The sequence below is a fragment of the Oenanthe melanoleuca genome, chromosome 13 (assembly GCF_029582105.1).
Source record: "Oenanthe melanoleuca isolate GR-GAL-2019-014 chromosome 13, OMel1.0, whole genome shotgun sequence".
Classification (NCBI taxonomy): domain Eukaryota; kingdom Metazoa; phylum Chordata; class Aves; order Passeriformes; family Muscicapidae; genus Oenanthe; species Oenanthe melanoleuca.
The window spans coordinates 10,746,228-10,767,239 of record NC_079347.1 but is presented as its reverse complement, the minus strand read 5'-3'; the positions used below and the strand labels follow the sequence as shown (position 1 = coordinate 10,767,239).

The following is a 21,012-nucleotide window of genomic DNA, read 5'->3' as shown; positions in this document are numbered from 1 at the left end:
GCTCTCAATTCCCAGCAGCATGACTCAGTAACAACTGGGAATGGCAGAGCAAGGCCAGAGGATGTTGTCACCCCCTAAATTCAGCCTGTGAGCCTCCCCTCCTCGCCCCTTCTCTCTGGAGCCAGCCAGTGTGCTGGGCACAGATGTGAAAAGCCAGATCCCCCCCTGCCTGCAGCCCTCCTTGAGGGTGACAGGAGCAGCTCTGGCAGCTGATTTCTGGAGGGCAAGGCTTTCCTTGTAGATACGTTTTCTTGTAGGGAAACAAGTGAAGCAGCTCCCAGTGTTAGTTCAGAGCAACCTCGCCTGGTGGTTCCCCTGAAAACCATGTGCTAAATGCTGTGCTCTCAGCTGAAGAGAGACAACCAGCTCCTTCAAATGTGTTTGGAGAAATTCTGGGTACAAACAACACTGATACTTCTGAATAATCAGCCAAGGAAAACAGTAGGCCAGCTAATTGCTGTATCATATACTCAATACAAGGCTTGGTCTGGGAAAAACCTTCAATTAAAAAATATTTTCATGGTTTACAAAGGGATCCCTGTTGGATGGGCTTTGCAGGGACTAATGCTATCACAACACAGCATTAACCCTCCCGAATAACAACAGCCACATTTACTACAAGAATTTGCTGTTGGGAGTAGCCCAGGTCCACCAGCTGAAAGGAGGCAACAGCACTGGATCCATCTACCTGTAATTCCACACTTTTTCAGCATATTTACAGCAAATGTCATTATTGAGCTGAAGACTGGTCTGACTTCAGTCTAAGGAATCAATCTGAGCAAGTAATCCTGCCTGAGCACAGAAATGTTTCTGAAAGTGCCACAATTCTGCAGTCAATAACAGCCATGAGTGCAATTAGCTGAGCTTTTCTCTTGTTTACATTAAGATAAGCCATGGATTTGTTTTGGTGCCAACATTAAAGATGGGTATTTGGCATGGGAAATCCATAGCAGAAAGACAGGAAGAACTGGAAAGAGTGAGCCCAGCTGAGCAGAAGCACACGTTAATGTTCCTATCTCCTCTATCATCTCTGGAGAAATCAATTATAGGAGGCCTGAATTCAAATCACATATTTATAAATTGGAATCAGGCAAAAATACTGTGGAAATGCTCTGCTTCACACACTTCATTTAGCACTGGTTTAACACAGTAAGAGACCACATGAATATGCCTAAATAAGAGTGAACTATGTAAACCAGAGTTATTTCATTTAAGGTAGTGAAATAAGGTTTTAAAGTAACAAACTGCCTGGCCCATGTTGGGTGAAGTCCAGATTAATAAGTAATTGATGTTTTGTGAAGGTACTGAGCAACTAAATAAATGCACTGGGAATATGTTAAGGCTGTGTATTTTGTGAGTACTTTGTGTAAGGGAAAGTGTTATTTCAAGGTCTGTTTTAAATGGTCAGTTTTCCATGCAGAAGAACACAAGAACTAACAAAGAATCACAAAATAAAAGTTCAGGCTTATATCAGTTTGAGTTCCATAGGCTGAGCTGCTTTGTTTCCCCTTTTCTGAGAGATGGAAATACACCTCAGACCCCTCATTATCCCCATGGATCTCTGGGCTGGCCCAGCAGTGGAGGAGATATCTTCACCTAAATCAAAGCAGGAGAAGTTGATGTTTCTCAGGCAGAGCAGCTGGCTCTCTAGAGGAACCAGAGCTGCATTAATCATCCTTGTGTTTGTATTTCATAAACATAAATGTATATATATTTCTCAAGATGTAATGCTAATGTGGACTTCTGCTGGATAATCAGGTGAGCTCTTACCTTCACTATGTGTGAAATCCAATTTACTGAGGCATGGTGCTTCCATAAAGACACAAACAAAGGCTGGGCACCTCGGGCATTTGCAGCCACTTTTCCTCAGGTAGCAGCTGCCAAGACAGTAATTCATTAAAAATGCAGAAATCCAGTTAGATCAGGGAGCAGACCCAGATGCATCCTTCCCATTTTTTGGCAAATAGTTGGTGTCTGGTCTGTACACTGCTTGCTGCTGGTTGTTGGAAAATACTTCTTAGCCTTTTTCAAGGCCAAAGACTGTATTATTAGTCCTTGTTTTTAGCAATATTAGGCATTTAAGGCCCGAGATGATTCAAAGGGATTGTGTTTATCACCAGCCCCCCGTGTTTTCCCTGACCCTGAGCTGCTCTCAGGTCCCCACACCCCTCCCACGTCAAGTCCATCAGATCAGTCACACGTTGTGATTAATTCCTGTGTCCTTGCCAAGTCTCCTGTTGCCTCTTTGTCATTGCACCCTTAATCTAGCGAGCTACAAAGACAGTAGAACTGAGAAAGAAATGCTTCAGAAGTGCCTAGAACTGGCTGCATTTGCTGCTGGGGGGTGAGTTACCTTGACTTTCACCTCTGTGTTTGCCAGCCTAGACCAGCACTGGCTAAAGAGACAAGGAGGCAGAAGAGCCCCAGTCTGTGCCTGGTTAGACTCAGTCTAAGCTGTCCTACCCTGAGGAGGCTGCACAGACCAGGGTGCAGCACACAAACCCCTGTCTGGCCCTGCTGTGGCTCTGTGTCCTCCCTGCTCATTATTTGTTTGTTTTAGCCTGAATCCTCTCAGACCATGGGAGTGCAGCACGAGCTGCAGAGCTGGCACAGGAGAACTGGAATGTGTGTGGTGTGTGACACAGCACAAATACAAGAGGTTTGGCCAGCAAAGTCTCACACACACAGCTTAGGGGACAAAACATCCAAAAAGATCAGGTTCTTCAACTCTAACCACAGGCCCTTTGAAGCAAATCCAGTCTGCCCTGTGCAAAATGACAGCCTGAAGAGGGCAGGGAGCTGGGCTGGAGTCTGCCTGGCTCCTGCTTTCACTCAGGATCCATCCTTGGCCTTGGCTCCATCACCCACTGCCCTGCAGAAGGGTCCCTGCTGAAGGAGGAGCTGCTGGCTGATCCCAGGCCTGCCCAGGCTGCAATTCCCTGGCATCCCGGTAAGTTCTGTACAACAACAGGTTGCAAACCTGCTGTAAACATCTTCCTTCCCTGGATAAAAGTACTGGCCTGTATTCCCTTTCTCTGTACTCAGGAATCACAGGGCTCCTAAGCACAGCACAAATGTTCACTTCTACCTTTTCATGGGTGAGTTGCAAAGGTGGAGCTCAAAGGGAGAATTCTGTTTGTAAGAGTCCAGAGGAGTTTAAAATTACCTCCCCCACACGAACATGGGTCATGCAAATTCCAAGCTCATCTAAAAAAAAATTTTTCTTGTGGGCAGCTGTCTCCATTGAAGCAGCTGGGAAATCACTGCAGGCAAAGAGCATCCCTAAACTCAGCCTTTTCCTAGACCCAGGGTTAGGCAGGTATGACCTGTATAGACAGCCTGTAAGAGAGAAGGGCAGTCATAGTTTGGTATCCAAAAGCTATGAAAAAATGGAACTGCTTCTTAGCTGCAGAAGAAGATAAAATGTTCTGACCTCAATTCAGGTCTGCCTTCACGATGGGACACCTAATTTAACTGGATTTTTATTTGCAAATATATATGCTGACCTCTGGACAGAGAGCCCAAGCTTCTCCAAAATTAGGAACTACCTTTGTTCCTAACCAGGTGCTATGGGGCCAAACCAATGGAGACAGTGCTAAGGAAAAGGTAGGCTTTATTCTTTCCTATAATCTTAAAAACTGCTGGTTGCATTTCGGAAGTTGAAGAATACAAAAGGAGTCACAGTTGCCCCCACTGTGACTTACAAAAGCTATTTCTCCACAGGATACTATTTTTAACATCATAGGAATAGCAAAAGCTAAACCTATAAATAAAGAAAAATCACCAATTATGCCCATAAAGTCAAACAAAAGCTTGTTCAGGCCAGGTCACACACTGCAACAGCAGAATTGGCAGCAAGGCGAGATCAGCAAGTTTTAGCAATTGTATAAAGTTGTGAGCTGGACATTTGCCCAAAAGTTAACCAGAAACAGATGTATGGAAAACAAACAAGTTTCACAGCGATCTATTGGGTCACAGGCTACATCTACAGCAAGAAGAAATATTACTGCAGCTTCCCTTTGCTTTGCTAAAAGGTTTCCAGCAATCTTTGTTCCAGTTCCATAGCCGGGGTAAGTCTTTGTCTGTACATCGTATTTTTATTTTAAAATAACTTCTTCTAGAAGAAAGGGAAATGCCCCCAGGCTGGCTGTAAACATTACTGCACAACAGCCCCTGCCATCTCTCTTCACTTTGAAAAGAAGTGTGTGTTTCTATATCCTGTCTTTTTGGAAGGGCCAGAGGGAAAGTCTCCTTTCAGCCAGATGTGGAACATTTGCATGTATCTCTTCCTGCAGGAGTGAGTGTGGTACTGGGGTCCCAGTCAGCCATGCTGGCTTTATTTGAGACTTCTTTTTTTTTTTTTTTTTTTTTTTTTTTTTTTTTTTTTTTTTTAATACCCTCTGGTATTGAATTTGGAATTACCGAAGCTACAGGAGTGGAAGGAACTCCATCAAGGGTCTCCAGCCTCCGAGGACAGAGACTCAGACACCGCTCGGAGCGACATCTCCAGGGCAGCATTCCTGCAGGGTGCGGCAGTCCGCTCCTGCAGATGTTCCCAGCCCCAGGCAGCGCTGTCCTTGCTGAAACTGAGCGACAACCCCAGAGGGAGAGGAACAGCACAGTCTGTGATTTTAAGAAATTTTAAGTCCTTTTATACTGGCTGACAGCAGCTGCCCTTAGGAAGGAAAGGATTTAGTAAAGCTTCAGGAAAGAGGGTACAGCAAAACGTCTGAGCTCAGACTGTTCACACAATTTAATTAAAACCAACTCCATCCCGGTCTGTCTTCGCCTTATGGCCAAGAGGAGCAGGACTGTCAATAAATGTACAACCAACCACTGCTTCTGGGTCTTTTCTGTGAACCTTTCAGGCGCCGTTCCGAGAAGAGCTGCCCAGCCGTGCTGGAGCTCTGGGCAGGGATGGCAGCAGCTCCTGTGCCCTGTCTGGGCAGCTCTGGGCTCAGCCCTGTGCCGAGGGAGCAGATCCCAGCACATCCCGGACCCGCTCCCTCCGTTCATGCATCAGCTGCCGAGGTTTATGCTTCTCTCTCAACAAGTCCTCCCGCAGGTATCTGTTACCTTCAGGGAAAAAAGAATAAATTCCAGCTTTCAGGAAAAGTCCCCGAATCCCTTGGCTCAGGAGCTCGCAGCCGTCGGCAGCAGAGGGCGCTTGGCTTCATCCGGAGCGCCGGGACATCCTTCAATTCCCCGATTCCCGCAGCCCTAGAGACAAGATACGTGCCGCCAGGGCGGTCACTGCTGTCTGTTCCTCGCCAGGACTCAGCTGCAGAAGAAGCAAAACTCGTGTCCAGGCGCCATCCGGACAATGCTGCAGGAGAACCCGGAGCCAGCACCGGGATTCAGCGCCCGCTGCACCCCCCGGTCCCTGTCCCAAATTCTGCTGCTGCACATCCCAGCTCCTGCATGACACAGCCCAGCCCCCAAAGCCCCTGGATCTTACAACTACTCGTAGGATTATTGTGCTGCTACATGGGCTCGGCTCCCCCCGTGCCTAATACCAGTGTGGAGGAGCAGGGTCACAGGGAGGGGAGCAGAGGCATTCAGAGGGGCTCAGGGGGAGACTTCCAGCCCAGCAGCACAGCCAGGGCACACAGGACCCCTGCCAGGGGTCACTGACTCTGTACTTTGGTCTCCTGGACAAGCCAAGCCCTTCTAAAGGGACCAGTTTTAAGAACTAAACCCCTTTTCCCTTCCCCTCCAAAGGGATCGTGTTGCCAGACAGCAGCCCAGGACGCTTGTCCCAGAACACATAGGTCACTGAGGATGTTCTTATCCTGATTACTCAATAGTCTGACAGCAGGAAAGCAGGTGTGTGGCACCTTTGCCATCTCCAACCTTTCCCCCTCCTGGCAGCCCTCTCATACAGAGCCTCAAAACCTTTGGACACACTTCCTCTCCCAAAAAAGCTTTAAAGCACTCACCCCACTCCCCCAGAACATATGACACCCTCTCCACACCCTGCCTGGCTTTTCCCTGCAAGCTTTTTGTCCTGCAGTGACACAATAGCTCAGGCAAATCTGAAGAGGGAAAGCTTGGAAAACTCAAGACTTGCATTTCTCAGAACTGGTTCTCCAGTAACAGAAGATTTTCCTAATAAAACTTTTTGCACCCTCAAAAACATGCTTCTCCTCCATTTTGACTAATAGTGTTCAACACTGATTTTCCTCATTAAAATCTTAGTTCAGTGCACATCGATTTGCAGCAGTTCTTACTAAACCAGACTTTGAGGGAATTTTGTTTTCTTATTAGCATCCTGATCACAGCAAGCTTCATTGAATAAATAATGCAATTAAGGAAAAATGGGGAACCTTGTTCCTTCTTCAGGCCAATGTCCTAAGAATTTATTTCCCCTGTTTTCAGAGAAAGGCTGTGTGATCAGAGGGAAGGTTATTCTGTCCCAATCAAAGAACAAGCCCAAGGCTGCCTTCCATCTCCTCTCCCTCACTTGCTCCCACAATTTCCTGGTTTCCTGTTCCCATTTACCTGCAGTGCCACACATCCACAAGCAGAATCTTCACCTTCAGTTCTTCATTGCCTGCCATGCCTTAGGCTGAAGAGAGGTGGATTTTCACAGAATACAACACAAGAGTCAGCTTTAAAAACCTTGATCACTTTCTATGAACTCACAACAACATGCTATGAAATAAAGGCTGTTTGGTTCAGAGAAAAAGCATCCTCAGTTCTGTACAGCAGTGCACAAGAGCAGTGTTTCCTGGCCACAAACAGCAGTAACTGCTGCAGCACTGATTCCAGGGATGAGAGATCCCCACAGATACAGAGACACAACCTGTGCTCAGCTGAGGGTGCACTGTCCCAGTGGTGGCTCCCTCCCCACCTACTCCCAGCCTGCTGCTGTGGGGCAGGAAGGAGCCAGGCTCCCAGCAGGAACTGAAGCCCAGCCAGAGCCTGACCCAAGCTGTCTGCAGGAGCTGCTGGGGCCCTGGTCCCACAGCCTGCACGGGTACAACACGGCTCCAGGGGCTGCAGCTTCACCCGAGCCACCCCCAGGGCAGATCCTGGAATTCGGACCCAACCCCACAACGTCCTGCAGCTACAAACGGCAGCAGCAAAGGACTCAGCACTCATGGCAGTGGAGGAGAAAGCATGATGAGAAACAAAGATACAAGACAATAAAGGGTTAAGGTACTTTTATTATAAAAGTCTATACAATGAGCACCAGACATAGCAATGCAATTATATCTGGTTTAGTTATATATATTCCATATCTATATATCCATATAGATATATAGGTTTTGCTTTTACCAAAGTAAAACTTATATCACAAAATGCCTAGTTCTACCATTTATTTATTGCTCAACAAGGATGGCACAAAACACACTCAGCATAACTGTTGCCATGCTTATCTACTATACTGAATAAACAGCCAAACACTGCATAACAAACACAAAGCAGCTGTTAATTCTGAATTGGAACCAGTCTGATCACTCACTCACTTATAAAAATATTGGAATCATATAGATTTAAGCATTATAAAGGAGGAATATATTATTTAAAACATTTAAATAGTGCATATTGACATTTTGCATGTGGTATATAAAACACAAACATTCATGTACAACACTATACAGTACACATTAGTTTCAATGTTTGGATACACCCGTGTCTGCAGACTGATAGAAAAGGAACTGAAGTGTACATTGCACAATGGAACTGAATAAAATTGGTAAATGGTCTCAAGACTAGTTTAACCTCATAATTCTCTAAGGTCCCAGATCACTTTGCAGTTAAAAAAAAAAAAGAAAAAAAAAAAAGAAAAAAAAAAAGGCATACCACCAGTGCTCAATAGTTTTAGTGCTTTTTTTCTGAATTCCAAAATTACATGCCTACAAGCAGAGTAAAACAAACCAAGAAGTACTCTACAGTACACAAATGAAATCTGAGCACTAAAAATCCTACTTGCAACCTATTTCATATGCTTCATGACAGAACAGCAAGTCTGTGAGGTTACGTGCGAGCCATTCCTTACATCATGAGAAAGTTCATTTTTGGTCTTTCATAAAGCAGAGTGAATCATTGCTATGTTGACATTAGCCAGTCATAAAAACATGCAGTGAGAGTAGGTGCATGCAAAACATGGCCACAATCAAACTGATACACTGAAATAAAAAAAAACCAAAATACTGAGAAAGCACCAGCTGAAATTAACATTTTGATTTTGCCAGATCAGAAACAGCTGCGGATGGCTGCTGCAGAGCAAAGCTAGTCCCTAAATCATCACTCAGAACAGCAGATGTGATACTCAAAACATTATTTAGATTCAACTCTGAAGCTAAATCATGCAAGGCCCATAAACTGTGTTGCTTACATCGTAAGGATTAGATAATGTATTTTTATTCTCCAACTGTAAAACAAAACCGTAATAAACAGCAGTAATCTTTCCACTCCAAGCCAACGGTTCTCCCTGTGGTGCGTGTTAACTACACTGATTTTAGCCCTTGACACCATACTCATTTCAGGTACAGTGGGATTTTAACTGCCCTAAGCCAGCTCCTTTCTGTGGAGCCACACAAGTCTGAGCACCAGCAGATTTCCCAAACACCAAAGTGTTCACCGTGCTCCTCAATTCTTCTGAAAGCGGAGATGCCGTATCCAATTCAGCCCAAACACTACGTCACCACTGGCTGACAACAACCGAAAAAGGGATCAAATGAACAACAATGACATGAGTCCTGTAGGCAGCATGTGATTGAATTTTTCAGTTTTCCAAGGTTTAAAAGCCACTAAGAAAAGGTCACTTTCTGGTTTGTCCACTGTCATCTTTATCAAGGAGGAAACGTGACCGCTAATGAGCAAAATCCATAGACGTTAATTATTACTGTGTATAGGTGCAATTTAGAATACAAAAAAAAAAAAAAAATCAAAGTTGTTCCACAGCAGTCCTTTGAAAGGAATTACAGTCTGTTTAAGTGTTCCAGGAATTAAGAGTTGTACCCTTAATTTGCTGATTTTTTTAGGCAAGAGGAGTAGTTCAGTGTAGCATTATAATATTAATAATTTCTTCAACAATGCAAAAGGTTGGTAATAACAAAAGTCTCAAAGTTCTTGAATGCCAAAGGGGAAAAAAAAGCTATGGTTGTTTTGGAACGGGATGGATCCATCTGGAATACAAAACTTCGATGGAAACTGTGTTTGCTAAAGTTGGATAGAGCAGTCTCAAACTCAGAAACCTTATTTGCTCTCTAGACAGGACCTACTTACCCTTCAAACATGTCCTAGTGGCACCATAGTAAAGTGCACAAACTGGATTCTTTCAACAGTGCATGACACATGAACACAAGCACCCAATAAGTACAGGGGTAGTACATGGAAACAGCATGTTACTCAACAGGTTGGAGGAATATAATTTAAATTGATTTTGAAGAATCTTGCTTGCTGATAAGGACTTCTAACAGCCTCAGTTTGGCTTTGATTTTCTTGTACTCCCTGTACTCATCCAGCATTGGGACCCGATCTTCTTTCTGTACATTTCTGTAAAAACAAAAACATCAACATTTCAACTAAATCCTCCATCCTGTAGCAAGCCAAACACAGGCAGATGAAAACATTATCGGCAACTTTTTCACCAATAACAGGCATGAGATTATATTTTAGATTATTGCAGTTGAAACTGCCATCAGCTAAAAAACTGAATTGAAAATCCAGCAGCATTATTCAGCACAACTGCTGCAGCATAGGGTAATAATCATTGCCCTAAGCTCTCCTGAGCATTTTACTAACAAGATATGGAGGAGTTTAATTTCAGATCCTGTGTACACACTACAGAAAGACAAATTTAAGTCAATCTATGTTTTTTACTGTAAGTAGATTGAGCCACAAATTGGCAGCAGAGCATTATTCCTACTGGACTATAATAAATAATTTATTTATTATATAAATTAAATAAATTTATATAAATTTATAAAATTTATATAAATTTATATAAATTATATAAATTAAATAATTTATTTGCCATTGAAGGCAAAAGAAGTTTTGTCCCAAATTCAGTAAGTGCTCAGTGAAGCCATGTTCCTGGAATTTGGGTGACCAGTGGTCCAGGAGTTTGTAGTTCAGAAGAAATACAGGAGAAGGCACAGTCAAGTGAGAGCATTTGCCAGTCAAGAAAGTGACCTCTTAGGAGGGTTCTTAGTTTTGTTCATGAAATGAGATATCTTGAAAATACAATGGACAGCAATGCAATCCAATTAATGGCAAAACAAACTCAAGTAAGAAGCCTAAAGGAACTCAACAACATGGGGAAAAAGAAAAATTATAAAAAATCTTTACTGGTAAAGCAAATACCCACTACCAGAACTGACCTACTGGAACAAGGGGCAAATAGGCAAATTTCCCTGCCCTGTGTTACAGAACAGGGATAATATGTTTTGGTTTTTTTTAAATCATACTTTTTAGTAGGTAATTTTAAATGCTATTTTTTTAAATTGAGCTGTTAAAAATACACTAAGTTATCTCCCTCAGGAGATTATTCACAGCAGATCAAAACAGATCAGATTCCAGCTGACAACATTCAAAGTTAGAAAATATACTTGGCTATGAGGCTGCAGCTCAGCATCAAAAAAACCTGGTTTTGTGCTAAACAAACCTTCCATTCTGCTGATAAAACTCCTCTTCAAATTCTCGTAATGTCTTACGTAGCTTCTTTTTCTCAGCTCTGGCTTTCCACAGTTGCTCCAATAATTCAGGCCTAAAAATTTCAAGTGAAAGAAAAATATGTTGGCCATACAATAGAATTTAAATTCCTCAGAACAACTGAGCTAGCTGCACTAATAATTTATTTGTCTGGCTCATAAGGAACATGCTGTCAGTTTGAAAGTGAAATATTGAGAACAAACTAGCAGTTAATAAAGGGGTATAAATTTTCTGCTGTCTACACAGCTCAAGCAAGGTTGAAGAAGGTTTAGAAGATACTAAATAATTCACTCAGTACAAAAAGATCTTAGTCAGACATGTCAGAGCAAAGAACACTCATTCAATCCAAACATTTCCTGAGAAGTGCTGAACATGTCACTCCCTTCCACCCAACATCAGAGATTTAGTATCATGACTAACTACAATAATTACAACTATTATAATTAAATTATCCACTTAATTGTCCATACATAGAAGCAGCTCGGGTGCTGGAGAGCCTCAGGTCCCGGGTGAGTTTCTCTTGACCATCTTCAATATCAGACTCAGAGTTTTCAACTGGGCTTAGAATGGGCTGTGTTTGGGCAGCAGTTTTTAAGATATCGTTCAGGTCTGCAGAAAAACCATCACTTTCCTCCTCTTCTTCCTGGAAGTGAAAACACAAATTTAAAACAAATATGATGTATTTCAGTTCCCTATTACAAGTGCTGGAAAGTATTTTTTAAAGATGCACAATACCTACCTTAATTTCTTCAAAAAAATGGGCAGTTTCACCTTCAATAATGGGCTGTAACATCTGCCCCCGCCTCTTGGTTGATGGAGATCCCTGAAAAAATGGAAATTTGTTTCAAAATGTACAGTAAGATATCAAGTGCTGTTTGAAGTCAGAATTACATTGATGTCACCCAGTATTCCCTCTTAGAGATGAATAAAAGACTGCAATCATACTTACAGAGCACAAATAAAATAACCATACAACCCAAAAAGCTCAGCTATCCAAGGTATCCTTGACACAGAAATAAATGCTATAGCTTATAATTTATTTTAAAATATTCCTTTTCAAACTTAAAATTATAAGCATTTGCTGTCTCCATGATTTGTAGAAGATTCATAAAGTGCAACGATAGCTCTGAATTTTGTATTTAGTCTTGTTCCTCCCAAATCAAAGCACAGTCTCAGAGGTCAGAGCTGGTTATCTCCTGCCAGGCATATATTGGGAATAATCCTGTCAGGTTCTTTTTCCAGACCCTTCTGAAGCCATGCAGTTGGAAGTGTGAAATCACAGCTATCTGTTGCCACCTCAGCCTAAAGCAGGTGTCCCTGTGCTGTCCAGGTGCCCGTTGCACACCTGCCATAATGTCCTGCTCATCCCTTATCCCCAGACAGCAGAAGCAATACCAACAGATGGTCTCTGGACAGGAAAAAGGTGAAACACAAAAGCCACACAGACAATGACCTGTCAAAAACTTCAGTTCATGAAAGGTAAATAGTCTCCTGCTTCTCTGGACATTTCCATACAGGCTTCAGTGCATGTCATTAGTGTACCAGGATACAGTAAGATATTCCATGGAATCAATTGTCATATAAACCTAAAAATCCATTCTTGAAATATCTGGCACTGAATATAGACCACTTAGAAGCTACCACTGAACAATCCTTGACAGTAAGAGAGAGTTCCTCATATTTCTTATAGGTTTCAAAAGCAAAAACCTGTGAAAAAGATTTTACAGGTGTTGCCTACAGCACAGATTAGGAATCACGCTATTGACATGTCTCCTGGATTTAAAATCCTTCTGGTGGGCTATCACCCATCCATTTATTTCACAGCCAAAAAACCAGAATGACTGGTACAGTCATAAGGCTACCCAGAATGTAAAACCCATCTCAGCTGAAGAGTCAGATTTCTGAGGGGGGAGATAGAGCTCAATCAGTCAAGGGCACTACCAAAAAGCTGTGACTCACCAGTCACAGAGAAACACATTGGTGTCTAAGAGCAACTTGTGTTTATGGAGTTCAGAAAGGGATTTTGATATAAAAGCCTTTAAACTTGACTGTGAGGCAAATCATGCTTCTCATTAAGAAGAAAGACAAAAAAAGTACATGCAAGAAAGGCAGAATCTTGACCTGACCCTTTTATCTCAATGTACTGCACCTTAGAGGGGAGAGCTAAGGACTGTCAGTGACAATGTAACAGCAGATTAAGCTCCTGCTGAGTAAGCCCAGCTACCTGTGTCTGGGAAGAACTGTCTGTATGCAAAGGGATTATCTCACGTCAGCTATGCAGTCCCTTCCTTCCAAAAGGGTTAGCAGCCAACATCCAAACAGGTATTTTGCAAGTCTGGGTCAGTATGCAAGCCTTGGGTTATGGCTCATGCAGAACAAACCAGCTGGCTATAATTCCCCAGCTGCTTTACAGATACAATAAACAAGGTTACATCAATTTCTTCGCACAGCATGAAAGCTTTTCCTTCCTCATCTCTTAGAAGACCACAGAGAGAGGACAGAAAATCCAGAAGGAAATGAAGTGAAAACACAATGAAGAAAAACCACAGATATTGTACAGATGCTGCAGGTGCTGGTAACATGTTTCTCTCTGGGGAAGCATGAAGGAATGAAATGGTTCTGATGGCAATCCTGTCACTCAAGCCTCTGCTGACAGCAACCTGCACTGCAACTGGTGTTACTATTCTGGGGAGGACTAAAAGTACAGCATGTCCTGTGGATCCATACCTAGCACAGGCACTTGGGAACATCACAACCACAGTAAGTTAGCACAGCTCACTTACTTACACAGAGAACTATTTAATTCCTAAGAGCCATCAAAGCCACAGACAGCAGGGAACTGCTCTGTTCTCAGCAGTAAATCAATCAAATGCCTCAAGCACAATAACAACAATATCTTGTATCTTCCACAAGAAAGATGTTTCACAGGAGAGTGTTACTAGCTCTTCTAAAGGCAGCCTTACAGTTCAAAAGTGGGAAAACAAATAGAAACAGCATTTGTTTTACTCACAAGAATAGGAGTAATGCTTGCTCTAGTTAACATTTGTTTTACAAGTCTGTATCTGTCATAAAGTGGCTTCACAATATGTCTTTCTTCTCTAGTAACCTAGAGGCAGAGAAACCACAGAATTAATTATACTGGTCACTCAATCACAGACAAGCAAACACAAAGCCGTGTGCTTCTCCTGCCAGGCCATCACCACTCCAACTAGGAATAAAAACTACCTTAAATTGTGTGTATGAAAGGAAGTTTATGCAGATAAAAGGGAATAAGTGGGTGCTTTTTCATTCTCTCTCACTGTATTTTTCAGGGAGAAGATTTAAACACTTCCTAAAAACTAGGGGAGCAGCAGCACAGGCAAACCCTCTGTCTTTAAATATCCATGGAAAAGAGGCAAAAAAGGGACCAAGAACTGGGGGAAAACGTGTGCCTGGCTATGATGATGGTTCTACAGAAATGAAAGGGAAAAAAAGAAAAAGATGAACTGTAGAGAAGGGGGGTGGGAACTGTCTTTTCATTTCTGTTTCTGCGAAATCCAGAATAACCTTTCTGGTCTTTTCACAGGAAATTCAATAATCTTGTTTATTTTTAAGACATCTCTTTGCCTCACAGACATATAAGGCACCAAATGACACCCATCACTTTGCACACTCCAATAACCTGCTGATTTCTGAAAAGGGGGCCTATTAATACATACTTTTTTCTTTTTTTTTAGAAGTCAATGCAGCAAGTTCCTCAGATAGCAACATGGAGGCCAATAGATACCTTTGTGGTTTGGAAAAGAAAAAGAAGAACCCCCACACCAGCATTAAATTCTGGTCTTATTATTACTTGAGAGTTACTGCTGTCTATGCACACAATGACACAGTTTGAAATAAAGCCAAGCATTACCGGCCGTCCATGCTGGCTTTCATAATACAGGAGGCTCTTCTGCAGAGATGTTTTCTCTTCTACCAAATGGTCCTTTGTCATTTTCTATCAAGAATAATTAGCATTTAATCAAACACAAGACACTTTTACTCGCTATACAGATGTCTAAGCCAAACTTAGCTTAGTTAACATCATACAACCCACCTTCTTCCATTTAAAGCTGTTCAGTATTGTCAGCACACACTTGTAAATATTTTAATATGGAGCAAGGAAAATGTGGTTCATCTTGATGATTTCACCACTGAGCCTGAAATACGATGGCCTCACAGAGGGCTGTTAGTCAAAGGAATCGTCATGCTGATAAAGTGGTATCTCAAGTGTCTGACAGTGCTCTATTTCCCCCTCATTCTCTTAGAAAGAGCCTATCCATAACCTTATGCTTACCTTTATATCTTCTGGTAAACATCTCTCAACTCTTTTCTCCTTTAATCTTTTCAAAATGAGTTCAAGCGTCGCCTCCTTGGTGGGCTTCTTCTCTTTCTGCACAACCCGCATCTCATCTTCGTTTTCTTCATCCTCTTGGTCAAGAGAGGAACCAAAGCTTTTTGGAAGAGTGTTACTTCGTGGACGTGTTTGAGGTATGAATTCTCCCTCTGAGCTCCTCTGCTTTGCATCTGAAATGGGAAAAATGGTTTAAAAGAAATAACACCTTCAATTTGTTTAACTGCAAATACAGGAACATAGCAATTTGCAGAGTGAAAATTTCTCTCCTAAAGAACGAAAGAATAAGAATAATTTGACTTTTGAATAGTGCAGAATGCAGAAATGAAATATTTTTGTGTTCTGTGGAATTTTACTGAATGACTTAGCCATTTCAGTCATGAAGATAGTTTGTGTTGGTAGAGAACAAGAAACTGTAGCAATCTCTTACCTTTTATTTGCTTTCTCAATTTGGTAAGTTCAGTCATCCATTTTAAAACTTTTGGATTGGCTGCAATATCACTATAGGAAGGCTGAAAAAATACAAATAAACTATATATTAGAACAAACACATTAAATCTTGTTTATAAATACTTCTTTCAAGATTTGGTAATATTTGTGATGGTATTATGAACAGTTACATGAATGTCACTCAGTATCAGATCAGATCTCAGCGCCAACATAAGGACAGCACTTCCAAAAACAAAACTGAAACAACTTCAGCAGCTGAACCACAGAGTGGTTCAGACACTTCTGCTTTTCCACACATCTCATCTGAAATAATCTCAGTCTCACAGCAGAACCATCACTCTCTTCTCCTTTGGCTCTGGCATTCTGGCACATTTGCTAATATCGCTATTTATTGCTCAGCTCCCATTTGCAGATGGCAGTATGTAACAAAAATCTCATTTGTGAACACAGGTATTCAGTGATGAACTACAAGAGTCACTCAGCTCACCCATGCAGTCCTTTATCCTGAGTAAAAACAGAACTGCTAACCTACCTTACTGTTTTTCTCTTTTTCAAACTGTTCCTCAAATTGCTTTATTTTTTTCTGTAATTTCTTGACAAGCTGATAAGGTGTCTTGTCTTCCCTTTTGTCATCTTTTGAGCTAAAGGATGCTCTTCGTGTTCTGTTTAAAAACATTTTTAAAATGTCATTTAGATAATTAAATGAGTGCAAACAACATGCATATTTAAGTAAGAGTTGAATAATTTAATTTTTTCTCCAGTTCATAACCCAGTAATTTCAAGTTTTCAGAGCTATTTGCTCAAACTGCTTTGAGCTGCTGCCTTCAAGATGTGATATTATTTTTGTCTCCCTAACATCAGTAATACCCACAACAGAAAAACCTTATTTGAAATTTGAGTGTAATGTACCATGAATTGCCAGCTTTCTGGTGCCTGGGTTATTTATCTAAGTTACTATATTGTTCTTCAAGCACTGGGCACAGAATAGAGCCCAGGCTAGAAAATACCACTGAACAATCCTTGGTATTTCAACAGCTTCACTCAACTGTCTTAGGCAAGTTAAGAGATACTTAAGCCAAAAAGTATCCACAGAATTTGTTAGTCTTACTAAAAAAATTCTTAAATTTTACTTAAAGACTTCTGAAGTATGTGGTTTTGTTTTTATATAATCTTTCACATAGCTCCTTGACATTTGCTGCTCTTGCAAAGCATTTTTGTTTCAAGACCAACATGAGATACAAGGTGCCTGAAACATCCCTCAACACAGCCAGTGACAAGGATGTAGTTCAAGATATTAGCAATACTAATCTAATAATCTACTAGAGCAGATCCTTATTAGTTTCAGAATGAGGAGGACAGCTATTACCATCAGCACTTTCCTGCAGGTCAGTCTTCTACATCATTTTAACAGTACTTATTAAATACCTTCTGTGGCTAATTGGAGAAAACTTGCACAAGGATCTTTCTGCATCAATAAATCTTTCAAACAGACAACTAGAAACTCTCAACTTGTTCCAATTTCCTCTTTCAGGTTTTCTCATTTTTATGAGATTATCTCTTCCCTAACAAGCATGAAAATTCTTCTCAACTTCCCTTTCCCAGTAACAGTAGCAGACAGTACAGATCATGAGTTAGAGATTTGGAGAGTCACACTGCCTCATTCATACAAATAACCTGCAGCTTGTTTAATGACAACTCTACTTCAATAAATGAGGCTAAAAAAATATAGGAAAAAAAAAAAAAAGCCAGGACTTACATAAAATCACAGACCAGAGTCTAGCAAAGCCTGGTAAACAAAATATATAAATACTTTCAGCCCAGGAAGTGCCATTTGTCCAAAGCCCTGACCAAATGCCAGGGAAAGCTCTGCAATCTTGTCCTATTTTTATCCTCTTTCCCTCCACATCTGTCAGTGGCCACTTGGAGAGACATGATCCCACCCCAGCTGAACCTCTGCTCTGACTCACTCCAGCAGTTCCTGGGCAGGCAGAGCAGCCAAACAGCCACACATTGTTACGTCTGACCTTGGTCTTCAGTTCACTCAGATCATGACAGCCCACACAATCTCCAACAGCTGTATTTTCATCCTGGCAGTAACACTTCCTGCCCACCAGACTGCATTAAAATACACACCTAACAAAAGAAAGTGCTTTGGATGAAGAGTCTAACGTTTCTGGATCATGTAAGAAACGCTGGCTTTGCCCAAAATCCAAGCTCCGATGTGACAATATGGGGTGACAGTCCTCTTCCAATGGATGATTAGTCATCCTCCCAGCCTGTGGGGAAAGCTGAGCTTCTCCAGATTCACTGTCCTCCTGCCAAGACTTGAAAGCAGGAAATGGATCTAGAAGATAAAAAAAAAGAGACACAAAATGACACTTTTCTGTTAACAGAACTATAAACAAGAGTCGAAACAAAAATGTGAACCCAATGCTTAGTCTTGTATGCTCTAGAGGATGTGGTGTCATACACAAAGTGAATAAAAACAGTGAAATACATCAGAAAGCTACAAATTCTGTCATATAACTGAAAGAAAAAGGTACTGAAATGAAGTATGCACACTAGGATCCCTTTTTCAAAGTGTATCTTGGGAGTATGCATTTCTGAGCAGTTCAACAGTATAAAAGAGCCTTAATTATGTATCAGAAATATAAAATAAGAATATGCTTATTGTCCATTGCCATATTTTGTTGTGGAAATCGTCATACTGTACACATGTACTTGGAAAGGTTGTCCTCTTGGTTTTGAAGACAGTAAGTCTAACAGTACCTCTTTAGGTACAATGCCCATTTGCTTAAGTCTTTCAAGGAGTGTTTTCGGATTTTCTGATAAAATTTATCTTGACACCACTGAGAAAAAGAGATTTCTTAATTTGTGGAAGGTGATTTTTTAGGAGGGAGATTCCAAAACAATAAATTTTTTCAAATCCCTATGAAAAGCGCCTTGCTAAGATCCCTTGTAATTCTTTGACATGGTTTTCTCACTGTCTTAAAAAAAAAAAATCTAATATAGTCTTTCAATTACTTTAATTTAAAATCCCACCCCCCTTTTCCTTTCAGAGTTGCCTGGTTTTTTTCTAGTTCAAATCAGAAATTTGAAAACTGGGTTCAAAGTGTGCAGAACAACAATAAAACCCACAAAGTAATCTTTAAAAAAAAATAACCCTTGTACCTGCTTTCCATCGCACATTTACTAAATATGATTGGGAATTTTTTTTTGTTTTTCAGTGTGATCTTGCCTGTTTGCACAGTACAAGATACAAGAAGGGGACCTTTTTGAATTAACAAAAAGCTGCAGATCAGAATATTCCCAAGATATAAGGGACAGCAGGTGAAGGGTTAGTTAGAAAGCAAACCATCAACTATCAAAAGGCAGATAACTGAACGTATGGCGAACCATACTTACCCTCCCCTTCTCTCTGCAGATGCATTGTTTTGAAATCAATGAGGGGGAAAGTGATAGGGCATGGCGCTAATAAAATGAAAAAGAATGGCAAAAATACTAAAGTGAACACACAGCACAGTCAGAACAAACTATACATAACATGTAAAGCAGGAAGATACAGTACCAGGGAAAACATCCCATCTTTTTGGACCTGGCCCTGAGCACTCTCAGCTTCCAAGCAATTCCCATGGCAGGTAAGGATGCTCAGTCCTCAGCCAATTTGAACTTTCTACTGGAAAGGTTTACAAAGAACTGGCAGAGGAATAGTGAAGACTTACTGCAGTTTAATAAGAGACTCATGCATCCTCACACGAACAGAAGGCAAGCTCTAATGTTTTTGCTCAGAGCTTGTAAATAATAGAGATGCTGGTGATTTCCAAAAAGCAGGGCAAATGCAGAAAAACACTCAGAAATATAAATTGACCATTCTGCATTTTCACCTTGGGCCAGCAAGCATTTGATGTTGATTTTCAAGAACTCTGTTTCATACAGACCTTCGAGTTTTCTATTTTTGGCTTTAATAAAGCAAATCTTGTAACTGAATTTGGACCAGTACAGATTTCTCAACAAAGTCACTCTACTTCAGTGGAATGCCACAAGGACTTGCAGTGCCTTGGAAGGCTGAGTTCCTAATAACCATCCTAAACAGGACTGAAGAATAGTCAACATTCAAATACTTCACAGTGAAATAAGACCTCTTGCAAAGAACGTGATTTAATACCAAGAAGATATAATATAAATTTATAAACAGATATGCTGCTTTATTTTCAAAACAAGAGTCATAAAACTATTTGGGGAAGTAAAACCAAAAGCAATTTCATGAGCAGATTTAAGGAAATAATGAAAATGGATGCCACAAACCTTCTGAGAATACATATCAAGTCATCTTAAAACAAATAGAAGATGCAACAAAACATAATGTGCAAGTAAGCAATTAAACTAAATAAAACACTGAAAACAAACAGGATTTTAATGGGTTTTTTTAGCTTTAGAGTGCTCTTAACTTGGACAGCAGGACTGAAAATCTGGACTCAGTGTCTTTCTGTGCCTGCAATTTGACTTCTTTGTGCCATGACACACTGCAAATGTGCAGTTTGCTAGACTCAAGAGCACCAACCAGCAAATATTGTACAAAACAAATGAAGCCAACCACGAGTTGCAAACCTCATTATTTGTCAAAGGGTTAAAAGGGAAGTGTGGACTCATGAAAGCAATTAATTTGCAAGACAGTCAACAGCAGTGACAAACCAACAATCAATTCTCAGCACTTAAGCTCCAGGACAAAGCTGTATGTGCTGATGTGCAACAGCTCTAAGTTGCTCTGCTACAGAACACATTCCAGCTTTACTTCCCTCATTTTAGTATTTCCAACACTGCATCCACAAGTTAAGTGCAGTGCATCTCAAGGAACAGTTCTCACTGGAAGAGCCTGCTGAAAGTTAAACCCTGTCCCTGCACTACAGTTTACCAGCCCTACATCTATCAACTTATATTGCAAGTTTTTCCAAATCAGAAACAAGTGGCCTGTGGCCACTCCACTGTCAGTGATAGCTCACAGTGGTTTAGCAGCTTAGATCACTTCCATTTTTTCAGGTGTGAGAACGCCAAATATCAACACTAGGCACAGGAAACATGATATATGGAAGATAAAAAAAGAAGTATTTTGAAAAGAAGGTATTGACAAGAGTGTTTTGCTCTGGTTACAAAGGGCTTATGGTTGTTTTAAGTAAAACAAAAGTCTTAACAGTTATTACCAGACATTTGAGCAATAAAATTCAGTCAAGTTCAGGGGATTGCTAAGCCTGGAAGGCAGTGAAAAATAAGGTCAAAAACACAGGGAATCTTGTCAGAGAGAAAACTCTTACAAGTACTTTCTGAAAATGCAAATTGTGGAAGGAGAAGGGGCACAGAAAATATCCATCTGCAACTTTAGCCTTTATTTAAAAGTTTAGAGCTGCTTCAAGTTGTCCAATCACATGGAAACCAAAACAACTGACAGATTTTTCAGAAAAATTGAAATATGAACTGCTGTGTTTGGCAGGTTAGTGATTTTAAGTCAAATTCAGCTAATTCAATAGTCT

General features: G+C 41.0%; 1 protein-coding gene across 9 annotated transcripts in view; it reads right to left on the bottom strand.

The window, feature by feature from the left end:
• Window positions 1-7,151: 7,151 nt before the first annotated feature.
• Window positions 7,152-21,012, bottom strand: part of FAM13B (family with sequence similarity 13 member B) — a 44,482-nt gene continuing 30,621 nt past the window's right edge. For 3 of the 9 annotated variants that reach the window (XM_056502091.1, XM_056502092.1, XM_056502093.1), the window contains exons 15-25: window positions 18,893-18,958; window positions 17,621-17,831; window positions 16,020-16,149; window positions 15,468-15,549; window positions 14,981-15,210; window positions 14,558-14,641; window positions 13,676-13,771; window positions 11,405-11,488; window positions 11,136-11,308; window positions 10,619-10,720; window positions 7,152-9,507 (exon numbers count right to left, since the gene is read on the bottom strand). In XM_056502091.1, the coding sequence (XP_056358066.1) occupies window positions 9,384-9,507; window positions 10,619-10,720; window positions 11,136-11,308; window positions 11,405-11,488; window positions 13,676-13,771; window positions 14,558-14,641; window positions 14,981-15,210; window positions 15,468-15,549; window positions 16,020-16,149; window positions 17,621-17,831; window positions 18,893-18,958 (1,382 nt within the window). In that variant the 3' untranslated portion in view covers window positions 7,152-9,383. The remainder of the gene's footprint in view (window positions 9,508-10,618; window positions 10,721-11,135; window positions 11,309-11,404; window positions 11,489-13,675; window positions 13,772-14,557; window positions 14,642-14,980; window positions 15,211-15,467; window positions 15,550-16,019; window positions 16,150-17,620; window positions 17,832-18,892; window positions 18,959-21,012) is intronic. The other 6 variants (XM_056502094.1, XM_056502095.1, XM_056502096.1 and 3 more) reach the window with 5 other exon arrangements.